We start from the raw sequence: 13,870 nt of genomic DNA, 5'->3' as shown, positions 1-13,870 counted from the left end.
AATGTGTGGATGAAATAAGGTAACACAAGAAAAGAAATATGGTTGAAATTCTAGTTTTGAAAGAATAGTGGTGTAATAAAGAAATTGCCAAATCTATCCCTAAAAATCCAAAGCATGTTTTCAAGATTATTTTCTTATACAAAACTTTCAAAAAATCAAAAATTAGAGCCATTATAATCCAGTGTCAACATACTTTCGTATAACTACATGTGTGCATTTTTCACCTATTTTTCCTAAGTGGTTTCAATATTAAAATGATCATATAAAACATAAACGCTCACATATACTGAAAAACACATCTATTTATATTCTCTTCATTTATTAGATATTCACAGATTTTCCGGGGGGGGAAGGCGGGAAGAGTTTGGATTTGCTCTGATGTCCAGTTAATTTATCTCTCCCTGTGGGATTGTCCCACTAGCTATATATTCGGATTCCAAAATGCTGGATAGGCAACAGATGCTAAATGATGACTGATCACAGGAGTGATACTGACAGTGGTCTCCAAGGGACTATTTAGCAATCAAAAAGGTGCCATGCCGATGACTACCTGTGATGCTGGAAGTCAGGCAAACGCACAAAAAAATATGGAAATTGGGAAGAGATACAGACAAAACCCATGACAGAAGAATATTGAAGGCTGCAACATCAAGCACACAAAGTAAGGAAATATCAGAACTAAGGCTTGTGCAATCTTAATGTGATTTCACACTGAGGTTTTTAACATACAGATGCAATTATATGACTTCATACTATTTTTATAGGCATCTGACTCAAGATATTGTCCTTGGTTAATATGCGGACTAGTGAGTTAGAGTAAGTTATATACTGCATACCAGCCATCCAACACACTACTTTTCACTGTAGACAGTATTTTTTTAATGGACTTATGGGTGGACTTACGGGTATAATACTCATTGTTCTCTTAAAATGAACTTTGTTACTCAGTGAGATATGATGTTATCCTCATTGTATATTTGGGGAAACTGAGGCACAAAGAGATAAAGGAAAGCTCTTGAAAGCATCAAAAGATCATATGTTATACTTGGAAAATCTGAGGACCACTCTTCAGAGTACTTACACAACTATATACATAATCGGTCAAGGAACAGCTCCCACTCCAGCTAAAATATACATATATATACATATATATACATATATGCTAAAAAATTCAGCACTAGGGATATCATCTTGGGTATCCAGAAAATAAGGATTATATATAATTATTGGCCATCTTGACTATTTTGGCTTAAAAGACTCAAGCTGAAGTTACACCAAAAGTTTGTGACAAAGCCAGGGAAAGAATTCAGTTCTTCAGAGAAGATTTCTTTAAGAATATTTCTATAACCAATTTCTAAATCCCAGGTGCTTTTCACTTTCCTGCAGTCCCCTCATGTACTGCAGAACTTCTAACTTCTTCAGCTAATGAAACAGAATCCATTTGGAGAAGAGTTGCTCACAGTAAAATCTTGATTAGAAGCCTTGAGAAGAGAATGAAACACATTTCTTACAACCGCACTATTCAATACTCATGCCTTTGTGGTTTCCATGCAACTGTTTTCATTGCAGACTAAGTTAACTCAAAGCCTTCTGCATTTTTTGGCTGGACATGCTACACCATGGACCAGCTGACATGGTAAATTGTTACCTCTGGCCACTTTCTTGTCTGAACTTCGTGTAAAGGATCTTGTCGCCAAAAAAAAAAAAAAAAAAAAAAAAAAAGAAAAAGAAAAGGGGAAAGGAGAATATAGGAAAGAGGTGGAATGTTATAATTACCTTTAAATACTTTAGAAGGTGCTAAAATGAGATGATTGATTAGCTATTTTCTTGACTACTGAGAGAATCAGCTTACATTGTGATAAAGAACACGCAAGTCAGACAGTAAGGGGATAAACCCTCTCCAGCCACAGGTGTGACCAATTGCTGGAACAAGGAAGGTATGCCATCTCCTTCGGCAGTGATTGCTGACAACAGTCTAGACAAACACTCATTGGGGTAATCTAAGTGCACTTAGTTCTGTGTCAGTGGAAAGCACTGAAATAAGTACTGTCTTATGGTCCATTCTACTCACACATGCTATATGCTTTTCTTCCTGAACTTTCTGTAAAGGGAAAGATGGTGGTAACGTGCTTACAGAGGCCAACCCTTTCCTCCCACATCCCATAAAAAGTAATTTTATAGAAAAGCCACCTTCTTTCATCAAATTAGTCCATGCTACAAGTATTTTTGTATTGTACTGTACTGTATTTTTGTAACCTAAATTCTAGATGTAATTTGGCAGTTTGCTATGATGTAGCACACTCCTGACAGTAGAGGATTAAACTGGCAGTGGGCCTGAGCACATAAATTGCAACACTAAATTATAATTACAATCTGCATTATCATTAATATTAAAATTACCTATTTAAAAAGCGAGCGAGTTTCATGTCTTCACAAAGAATATTAAATACAGTAAGAAACACCTGTGGAAGACTTTGGGCCAAAAATGCTTCTGCTTCTGATGCTTTTGTGATATTAGAGTAGCACAAAGGACTTAAGAGATTTGACAGACAGAATTTTCTTAGCATGAAAAATCCCACTGTTTGCATTAAGTCTGTGTACCTGGTTCTTGTGCTTGTCATACCACCAGGACTAGGTGTATAGTCAGTTTGTGATTATAGGTACTTTTCCTTGAAGGATTTTTAAGAACAAGACAAGAGTTCAGTGCAGCTTCCAGGCCTTTCTACAATATGTGATCACAGGGTTTTGAACAAAGGATACATCATCAAGGACTTACCGCTGGCTCCTTAACCATCCTTTCCTTTTCTTTTTAGTCAAGTACTCTTTATTCAGAAGCAAATTTATAACCACAGTATCAACACACACTCATTAGAAAAATACAAACTGCTCTATATAACAACCTCTGGCCAAGAACTTTACCTGAACTTATCTACATATAATAATATTCAATTAAATACCTGTAGATAACACTATACTGAGTAGCTGCATATATATCATAAGTCAGGATTTAAAAGGACATTGCTGAAGATACTCTATTACAGAAATAAAACTAAGTCAGCCAATGTCCCCAGCTGTTTTCCTTTGCCTTCTTGGGATCTTCCTTGAGAGACCCTAGCATTACAGATTCATGCTGTGCTTCATCTGATCTCATCAAAGAGGTTATCAGGCTCTCCCTCCCAAGCCCTCTGCACCATCATGTATCACCACCTCATCTAGTTAGATCTAGTGATTGTGCTGCCTCCGGAAAGCTGGATCAGCTCACTGATTTGACAGAAGTCTAACCCACAAAGATTACTCTTGCTGTGGATACAAAACTGCTAAATCTGACCCAGGGAAGAGTGGGGGTAATGACACTATGTGATACTGGGAGGGAGAGCCACCCTTTCTGCATTGGCTCACATTTTGATGAAATCAAGCACTGTAAGTAGGACCTTACAGGGGACTGGAAGGACTGTAACAGGGTTAAATCTCCAGTATATCTCAATGACTCCTTGTTGGCAGAACAGGCATTTAGCATGATCTAATAATGCTCTGAATTAGGAACTGGCTACATCTGCCCACAGCCAGGGCTTGATGCATAGACTCGCAAAATGTACCTCAGCTGGACTGGAAAGAAAAACCTTCACTGAAAGCTATGCATTTTACCTGCATTGTTATCTGAAAATATGCCTATGAAAGAGAACTATTCTGAATTTTCACCAATTAAAAAAAAAATTTGTGAACATTTCTGCCTTCATTCTTCTACTTCTTATCAATTGTATTACTAAATTTTATTAATACTTTGATTTTCATAGCTTTTATACTATACATTTGTGTTTTGCCCTAGTATTGCGATTATTGAAATTGCATGCATTTTACTTTTAAAAAGCTTTCAGAGATATATATGAATATAACCCTAAAAATTGAAAGCCAAATTCTGCAGACCTTTTACTCCAGACAGGTGAGTTTTGTCCTAATATATCCAGTGGCTGACAACATTTCAGGACACTAATAGAAGAAAAAAGGTAGAACTTAATTTTTCTTGCTCCTGACTCCGCTATTGACTTGCTGTATGACCTTGGGTAAATAACCTCTTGGTTGTCCACCTGTAAAACAGAGACAAGACTACACACCCACTTTATTGGTTTATTCTGAGCTTTAATGTTTAGGAAGTGTTATGAGATGCTCTGGGAAGCGCTACAAAGGGAAAAGGGTTATCAGTCATCGTCAGTAAAACACAAGCTACCGAGATACGGTGAAATCTTCCTTCACCTCTCCCAGGTGGACGTGTTCTGTCTGGTGCTGCATTCTGTACAGCATTCCTGACCTAACAAGCATTGCAAAGCTGGATCGCATACGGAACGATAAATATCCCTAATCTTTCTGAGACTACCAGAAAACCTTTTCAGTTCTAAGAAGTGAAGTCTGTTGTCAAGTGTATGCTTCTCTCCTAAATATCTGCTTGTTTTTCAAAACAGGAAAAAGAAAGCCATTTTTGAGATAGGATTCCTAAATTACCTAAATAGCTAGACATTAGCTGAAAGCAGCACTAAATATCAATTTAAATACTTGGTTCTCAATTTTCCTTTCATTCATAATATACTAGGTAAGCTACACTAAAATAATTACTTGCTTATTACTTATGAATTTCACTGCAGCAGCTGAGACAATGTAGATAAATAAGAAGATTAATTGAAACAGAATGAATCACAACAAAATATGTTGTTGTATAAGGTATGATTAACTCTACAGTGATTCATATCATTTCAAATAGCAGAGCTTTTATCAACGATGGCTGCAAGGTTGGGAAATGATTTAAAAGCATTTCATCTTAGAGAGCCACTGCAGTTCACAAGGGAAAAAAAAAAAGACTGAGGAAGGAGAGGGAAAAGCAGATTCAGTATCTGCAGCTGAAATAGCCTTGGGCTGTTTCAGAATCCTTCCCACAGCACATCTTTACAACATGCCATTGACATTATCAACCTCCCTTGAGCTAGGGACCCCCTCATTTTTCAGTTAGCTACAATTTATTAGATATTCAGACACTGAGAAAGTAGTTAATTCGGTGGATCAAGCAGCAATATTATCATGCCATAGCTTTCCTATAATTGAAAATTCAGCACCTGCACCAGAAAATAAGTGACAGAATTCTACAAGAAATCAAAGAAAAATAATAATTATTTTTCCTCCATTCAAAATTACAGTTTTTAATTCCCAGGCTCCATTTGCTAAAGATTTTGCAGGAATCTTAAGAGTAGGTTTTATAAAAAGAAATTGCTTTCTGTTTACAGCATTTTAGAAAAGCAAATACCAGCATCAATTGGCCTTAAAAATCCCTACCTGCTAAAACAGAAGAGAAGATAAGATGTCTCCTTACAAACATTTTTCCCATATGTATTTAATAAACTAGGTCAGAATACCCAGCTACAGTTTTTAACTTAACCACAGACTCACTGTATGGGGCTTTGCAAGTCTCAGTCTCTCAGCCTACAAAATGAAGATAATTGCCCTCACCACTGGGGCAAGTTTCTGAGAGCCTTTGAAAGCACTAAGAAATGGAAAACATTGGCAAATAAATTGAAGTGAGAAATACTGACAGCCATCTCAATTTCAATTAAGATGATTAATATTTCTGAAAGCTTGACTCAAAATGAATAAGGATTTAGAAAGAGAATGTAAAGGTTCAATTCCTAAGGAAGATAGTTTACAAACAACCACTTACTGAAAATAACCCCTAAATATATGGATCAGTTCTCATAAGTCAGAAAGAACAAACCAGGGGCTCTTAAGGGCTCTTTATACAACATGTAAGTCAACAGTACATTAAAATGAGCCTCCTAGAGAAACTTAGCTTGAGTTCAAACACAACTTAGTATTTGCCTTCTACTAAGTAATTTCAAATACTTACTTGAAATCAATTATTTCAAAAAGAAATAACTTTTTGACATTTATGGCATGACCTGCCATCCTTTGCTATTTCTCCTCACTTTTTGGCCCCACTTGATAGAGGAGAACACACTGAAATGTTTGTCTCTCTTTTCATTAATTATGATAAGTCAAACTATATTTCCCTTCCTCCACACACCAATTTATGTCTGCCAACTCATTTTCTCCTGTCTCTTATCTCTTAATCACTTCCTCAGAATCAGACAATTCATTAGTGTGAAAAGGCATGCAGGAAGCCTGCAAAACCGTATATTTTAGGTGTATAAACTAGATTGAGACAGTATCAATTATACTGGTGTAAATTCAGATCTATTAAATTATACGATTATGAATTTACACTAGTTTAAAAAAAAAAATCACTGTGTGTCTGATTTACCTTACGAAAGCTGTTATATCTCATCAGACATTTTCATGAGCTGTGGGCAGATTCCTAAGCCTTCAGGTATCAACCTAGGCCCAGGCGACAAAGCTGCAGAGGCAATTTAACAGCAGGACTGAAGTCAGTCCACAATACTATATCTTAATGCTAAATACCAACGTATGTGGAGTGAAAGTTGTTTGCAAAAATATGCTATAGGTTACAAAACAGGAATGGCCAAACTTGCTTAGAAACTGTCATTTAGGTGTAAATCCTAGTGCATTAAATACAGTTTTATGCCAAAAAACTTAGCAGCATTTCCATTCCCTCCTCCAGTTGAAATAAGCACAAAAATACAGACTGACTTTGAATGCAAGTTCATGAAAGCTAGGACAATGTTAACCATTGTCATCAGTCAGATTTACTGTTTTTCCCTGTCATTAAAGTGAAGGTATAACATATTATATATATGAATATATATAACATATTATATATTCCTTAAACAAGATGTACAGAAATAAAATAAGTAGTAGGATAACTGAAGAAGATATTTGCTTTATAAAGGCTCATAAAGGCCTTCTAAAGGTTCGTAAAGGCTGTGCCAAAACAGTATGTACTTGTGGGGATGTTTATTTTAGTATCTGAAACCTTACTTGCATTTTAATTTAAGGAGACTCAATGGGTCATTTTGACATAATCATGAGATAAAACGATGACCTGTTTATATGATAGCTTATTGCACATACAGGCACACATCTTTTTAAAGCTCAGGATTCATAATTCCAGAACCATTATGAAAGCTGCTGTTATTGCTTTCTAAAACATGCAAGTCTTCCATGCAACCCCCTTTCTTTCCAGCATGTTTGTGGTTGCACCAGCATCAATTTCCCGATCAGGCTGTGGAAGTACTCTGCCTTTACAGAACTTCCGTTTGCAATCCTGTAATTTGTTCAGGAGCTGTGTGTTTAGAAGCAACAGCTATACATATTTGAAAGAAAGAGGATTCAATTTCCAGAAGGAAATGTTACATTAGTTTTTTTTAATTTTATATTGCTGCTTAAGAAAATCCATGATTTCTCTTTTACATATCGTCCCTAACTTTTAGTGATCATTGTACACTGTATACTGCAAGCTATATTGTTTGGATATGGTTTTTATTACAAACTAATAGATGGAGAACTCAGCACTACTGTAATTCTAAAGTTTCTAACTTTTAAAATTTCTCAGTGATGTCTTGTCTAGATACAGGAAGAGAACCTAGAAAGATCTTTACCACATCAATATCTTAATATATATTCCTCTGTGGGTCAGGAATGTCAGCCACATGTGGGGATGAGGCGCAGAATCATATGAAAGCCTTGTAGAGTCCCTTAAATTCTGAAGACCTCCATAGAAAAGAAATTGCTATCTAGCTGCATGTTCCAAAATACACAGACTTTTCCCTAGAAGTAGGTCCTTCGCTGAGGAGATGCCATTTTATCTCGCAACTTTAGGGAGACTGGAAGTTGAGTTCACGTTCCTATGACCGGCATTTACTTCCATGGGTTCTCAAAATACAAACTATGTAGGACAGAATAGGTGTTTCCTGGGCTAACCCTATCTCAAGTACATCAGCGACTTCAAGCTTTAGCTCTAGCTGGGGGAATGCGGAAAAAGGTCTTGGAAGAAATATACGCACAAACTGAGGCTCCCTCACTCGTCTAGGAATTGCTTTGCAAGAAATATTCCATAACTTTGTGTAGAGATGTAATTTTAAATGCTTTCACTCCTTTGACCATTCTGTTATTGAAAGTTACTTTGAGTTGTAAAATATGCATTCTAAGGTGAGCTTTTACAGATGAATTAAGCAGCAACTTGTGACAAAGCAGTTATCATCAGGAGATAATTGACCTTATTTGAGAGTTAAGCATCCTGAGGCAAAGTAGAGTGTGCTTAATCCTGGCAGGTTAATTATCCAGTGATTATGGTAGCTTGGAAGGTATTATTGCTAAGAACCATTTGCAAAATGACACTATAAAAAAACCTTAATTTAATAAAAATTAAAAGCAATGACAATAATCAAGTTCTCCAGTCATGTATTGCTAGATAATGACTGCAGGATGGCCGTAACTGGTTAGTAGCAATGAACAGATAATTATTCCTACACTGAATGTTCTGTACTAAATTTATTTCATGAAGTACAGTTAACAAGTATCAAAAATTCAAGGCAAGATGTTTGGCTAGTTTTAAAGGAGGTTTAAAGAAACGATCAAAACACCAGTGGTCACAGAGCTAATGCTGAAACTGATAAATATACTGAGTTGCCATCACAGCATTCAGTGTCTACATTGCGGTTAAGGGTACGTTGGCATTTACATTCTAAACCAGAACATTTATTCCAAGAGGTTTATAACTTGCCCATTTTAATTACCATCTGGCTGAAACTTGAAATAACCGATCTCCATTCAGATGTAAATTTTTAAGTAGAAGATGTAATCTGAAATCACTTTGCCAATTGTTTTTAGTTTAGGAATAGCAGCAATTTGGAATTTTGCTGCTCTTGGATGTTTTTTGTATTACTCTCAAAATATAAACAGCTCAGTGCTTAACCATAAAATTATATTGGTCTACAATGTGGAGGGAAAATAAATATATAGAAGAACAAAAATCATGTCTGAGACTATTCTTGTTCTAATAAAGTAATAACCACACCACTTGGTCTGCCTGGCTTGTATGTTAACTTTCAGTATTTACCTAAATTAGCAAAATCGGTGAAAATATAGCAAAAAGGCAATCACAGGATATGAACGAAAATTTGGTGTGGGCCAGCTGAAGTTGTTCATTGCCCATCAAGGCATACCTAAACACAAAGGAAAACGAAGATACTTGCAGATGAAATGAATACAGGAGAATAAACTAGAAGCGAAGCTACTAGAAGGCAGGACATGTCAGAATAAGCTTCTCTTAAGGAGTTTTGCTACTACTCTTTGCTACAAACTACAATGCAGTGAGCAGAAACACTAACAGTCATCAGATACAGCAGCTACTAGAACTGGAAGCATGCCATGCCAAGAGGGTGGTTTCAAGTCACACAGGAAGACAAGAGAATAAACCACTGTGAATAGCGTTTCAACAGCTCTAAAGCAGCCATGGTCAGTTTTTATAATAAGAAGCAGAGACTGAAAGCAGACCAGGATTTCAGCTGATTGGAAACTCAAGTATGCCATGTACAAAAAGGAGCATAAGTAACACCATGTAAGAGGCTGATAATCTGAAGTGTACACATATTGTACAGCCAAGTTTAAGGATGATCACTTACATTGAAATACCATCTTTCACCCTGAAAGACGCCAAAATGCTTCAGAAACTATACACAGAAAATGCAGGGAGCGTTTCACACTTCAGTATATACAGCAGTCCTGCACAGTATTTTATGACAAGAGGTGAATAATACCATCGCAAACTGAAATGGAAGGAGGAATTAACATAGTCAGAATATAATTTCCAGAATTGTAATCTTGCCAGTGCATTGGACGATTAAAGTGTGCAAATTCATACAAGACAAGCAGTCACAACCTATGTTTTATGCTCTGAAAATAACACCTTATGAATCACTGTGATCTGTAATGTCTTAACAGGTCAAAGGGGCAATATTTATACAAAAGATCAACAACGGTTAATCCCAGAAATTCTTTTGAAGCATCTCCACCCAAACATTGACTAAACTTGCTTCTGCTTAATTTGTGAGATCTAACAAGATTCTTTTCTTGAAATCAAATTGCTAGCAAATCAAAATACTCAGCAGCATCTTAGTGAGGACTGTATTGCAAAAGACAAAACAAAGGTAAGAGAGAGCAAAATATCCAGAAAAACCATTCTGTGTGGTTACCAATGGTTAAATAGGTTTTTCTTATCCTACTGCATCTAAAAACGCTATATGAAGTATTATATCTGGACCAATGCTAGGCCCTAATGTGGACATGCAGCAATAGTGTAAAAAGTGACTTGTGTTGGTGCAACTTTCTGTGTCATAAACAGGAGCAAGCACTGTTTAAGTCCGTTTTCTGTAATTTTCTGGTAGTAATGTAGCTATCCTCAAGGAGAGACAAGCCAAGATTTTCTTTTTCTTTTTACCTTTTTGTGCTGAGCAGACTAATAAATATTTAAGAGAACTTTCTGAAGCAGAAAAAAATTGAGAAGTGATAGTAATATAATAAGTGAAATCTGAATTCAGCTGGTCTACATTATATGGACTTCCATGCAGAATTCCATGCAATCTGTTTACCAACTGTTGCATAGCAAAGCTCAATTTCCTTAGACGGACTGCCAGTCCATCATCTGTAAAAATCAATAAGAACCTCTAAACCAATGAACTGGTTTTCAGGATTCTCTTCCCAATTCTCCCAAAAGAAAGAGCATTTTCATCAGAGAAAATGCTGTCAAGAATAGGAGAATGGATATGGAAACAAGCTACAGCACCTCAGCAGTTCTGCAGTAGCCTTTCACATGTTTTCTCCCAGCAGAGATTTACTGCTGGGCAAGTACATGCGTATGGTAGTTATTCTGAAGCAGCCAGAGGGCTGGACATTCCCTCTTTTAACCTGAAGTAACTTGTTCATGCCTCTCTACGCTAACATGAGCAAGCTGTAACAGGTCAAACGACGTATTTGGCATCAACTGAAACATCACACTCCTTTGGCTCCTCTTTCCCAGCTGTGGTTGTGGATTTCACTTTCCAGTGACACTTTAAAAGGTCAGTCTGTCTCTCTGCGAATAATGGAGAACTGGAGAGCAGGCAACACCTCTACACACAAACAGGTAGGTGCAAGAGACATATACACTTTTGTAGGACTCACCGTCTCATTTCCAAAAAGGACATCAACATAAGGCATGACTTTCATCATAGGCTCTTTGTAGAACTGGCTAATAAATGGTGCAGAAAGATTCAAGCTGAAGATCTTGTTGTTCGCAGAAGCCTGAGCAGCCACTTTTAATATTGCTTCTGGTGACACCGTCAGGAAGAATCCCTGCAAGCATATAAACAACCCAGTGCATTTTACTCATTTCAAATTAGGAACTGCATTAAGTATGTGCCTCTAGAAGCCGCCCCCCTACACCCACCTTTTCCATCATGCACTTCCACAGATAGAAACACTGCAGATAAATACTGCCTTTGCGTTAAGGTATTAGGGAGGTGACAAAGAATCTGCATATGCTGAGAAAGATAAGCCTCCAAAATTAAACATAACTCACTACCTCTGCATTCTCTGTCATAGAATAGCACTAATGTTTGTATTTAAAAGGTGCTATATAATAATTCTAAATGCCCCTTTTAGGTAACAGACTCAATCTGACTCCATTGCTTAATTCCAATGCCCAATAAGATGGCTCTACACAGAGCTAAGGGATTAATTAAATCTCTTGCCTGAAGAATTATTACCTTGTTTATAGCAAGTATGTAGAGTATGCTACCATTGCTGTACTTGTTGCTATTGTTCTGCAGGAAAAACCTAGGGTTTGTCAGGTGTGCACATAGTATTTTTCATTTTCCTGCCATCACAGATTCCATATTTTCTTCTCCATATAGGCATTTCCTGAATTATGAGAACATGATCCCATTCATGTTCCCATTTCTGTTAAAGGGATACAGCTGCTGATAGGAAGGGAGATTGTGATGCTCTCAGCTATCAAACTGAAGTGGAGCTGCAGGCTCTTGTTCCTTGGCCTAACACAAAGGTGGACTCCAGAGTCTTAATGGAACTTTCATCCTCAGTCTTCAGGCAAAAATACACAATTCCTTTCCATTATATCTATTCTTTGAAAAATGTAACAATGTACTGTACCAAAAGAAAGAAGAAGAAAAAAAAGATGTTGTCCTTCATATGAAAGTTCTCATATGAAAGTTCTCATATGAAAGTTGCCAACAGAGCTCGTGCAATTATTTTTCAAGATATCTTCGCCCCCAAACTGAACCCCATGCGTTCCACATGTTATTTAAAGATCACCTAGTTTCATTAATCTACTAATTAGACATAGGTATAACCTTTACACTAATTAAACAAATTTTAGGGATTCCATTTCTGTAATGCTAAAAGCAATTTTAGTAACTGTTCTCAAAACTCAGTGTGTAATAGTCATTTTCAAGCAAGAGCAGCAAGTGTTAGATTTAAGGCCAGAAATAATTTCTAAGGTAGGGTAACAACTTTGAGCGGGGCCTTATAAATAAAGTGCCATCTCAGTTTTATGTATAACATCACTACTGTGACACTCTAAAAGGCATAATAGTGAATCAGTCTTATTTTCTACTTTTTATCCATATTATTCTGTCTTCAGATCAGAGAATATCTATATTTTTACTCTGACTACTTCAGCTAATAGCTCATCTTAGGCTTTCTATTCACTAGAAAAATAATATAATGAAGAGTCTATAGAATAAAGATTACTTAGAAAACCTTTCTGTTTATTTCTCTCTATTTCATGCTCCCCAGTATAGCAAATATATGATCACTTTTAAAATCTGGGCATGACTCTCTACACAACAATAAGAGTCTAAAGGGCATAAAAATGCTTTGCATCTTGTGGAGTTACTCAGTACCTCGAAAGACTGGAATCCTGTAAACATCCAAGCTTCTTTGCTATTTTTACATTCTGAAGAATTAAAATGAGCAGTTTATATAACATCTTGTCTCCATAGCAATCCCTACCATCTTTTAGCGTTTCGTTTAATGAACAGAGCTGGAGTTAAAAAAAAAAAAACCTGTTCCAAACACAAAATAAAAACCTTTCAAGGCTAACATGTTGCCAGCTGTGGATAAATCACAGATTGCTATACAGTGGTCTGCGTAAATAGTAACCTGGTCAAATAATTAGGCTTCTTACCAATTTTAGGCTGAAAACTTGATCTGAACGAAAATACATCTGATTGTAATTTAAGGTACAGAACACTATCCTCATGAGATCTAACTCAGGCCTGCATCCAACTCCCTTTTCCTTTGGAAAGGCAACATAAAAGTACTGAGATGCAGATAGGATAGCTTGCTTTTCAGTTCCTGCATAGTAAAGGCCAGGGACTCTCAAAAGCTACAGCTCTCTTTTCTGGGTTTCCTTAAAAGTCAATTCTGCCATTTAATTTCACTCCTCAAATAGCTTTTTCTTTTATATTTTTCTTCAAATGAGTAGGGGATAATTTAGAAATTAAGAGTGAGACTTCAGAGAACTCTTACTAAAACTTAGAAAAATATAACATTTCCTCACAAAAATAAGTTGTGGTTGTACCATTCATACAATTGAATTAAGGCAAACGTATAAGCATATAAGATCTGAATCAGAGAGATCTGGGTTTAAAGACAAGTAATTGTATTTTTTCTCCTTTAAGTATTTCAGTGGAGTTTGACTTTCTCTGTAGTGGAATTACAGCTCCAGCTACAGCCAGCACAGTTAATGAACAAAGCTTCTTAGTTTGAACTGCAAGCAGAAGTCAGGTAAGGACACCTTAAAAGTTAGAGGACTATAAGCTGGGAACCAACAGTGGTTTACATCTTTATTTGATTTATGAACCATTCCCCTCCCCTCCCCCCAATATCAGTACTAATTGAGAGATTTCCCTTG

The 13,870-nt window shown here is 36.5% G+C and overlaps 1 protein-coding gene across 6 annotated transcripts in view; it reads right to left on the bottom strand.

Annotated features, from left to right (window-relative positions):
- ADK (adenosine kinase) overlaps positions 1-13,870 on the bottom strand; it is a 307,780-nt gene that overhangs the window by 72,987 nt on the left and 220,923 nt on the right. For all 6 annotated transcript variants that reach the window (XM_068950470.1, XM_068950472.1, XM_068950473.1 and 3 more), the window contains one exon: positions 11,119-11,289. In XM_068950470.1, coding sequence (XP_068806571.1) covers positions 11,119-11,289 — 171 coding nt within the window. The remainder of the gene's footprint in view (positions 1-11,118; positions 11,290-13,870) is intronic.

Source organism: Struthio camelus, chromosome 7 (assembly GCF_040807025.1).
Source record: "Struthio camelus isolate bStrCam1 chromosome 7, bStrCam1.hap1, whole genome shotgun sequence".
In the NCBI taxonomy this organism is placed as follows: Eukaryota; Metazoa; Chordata; class Aves; order Struthioniformes; family Struthionidae; genus Struthio; species Struthio camelus.
This window is presented reverse-complemented; position numbering and strand designations above follow the sequence as displayed.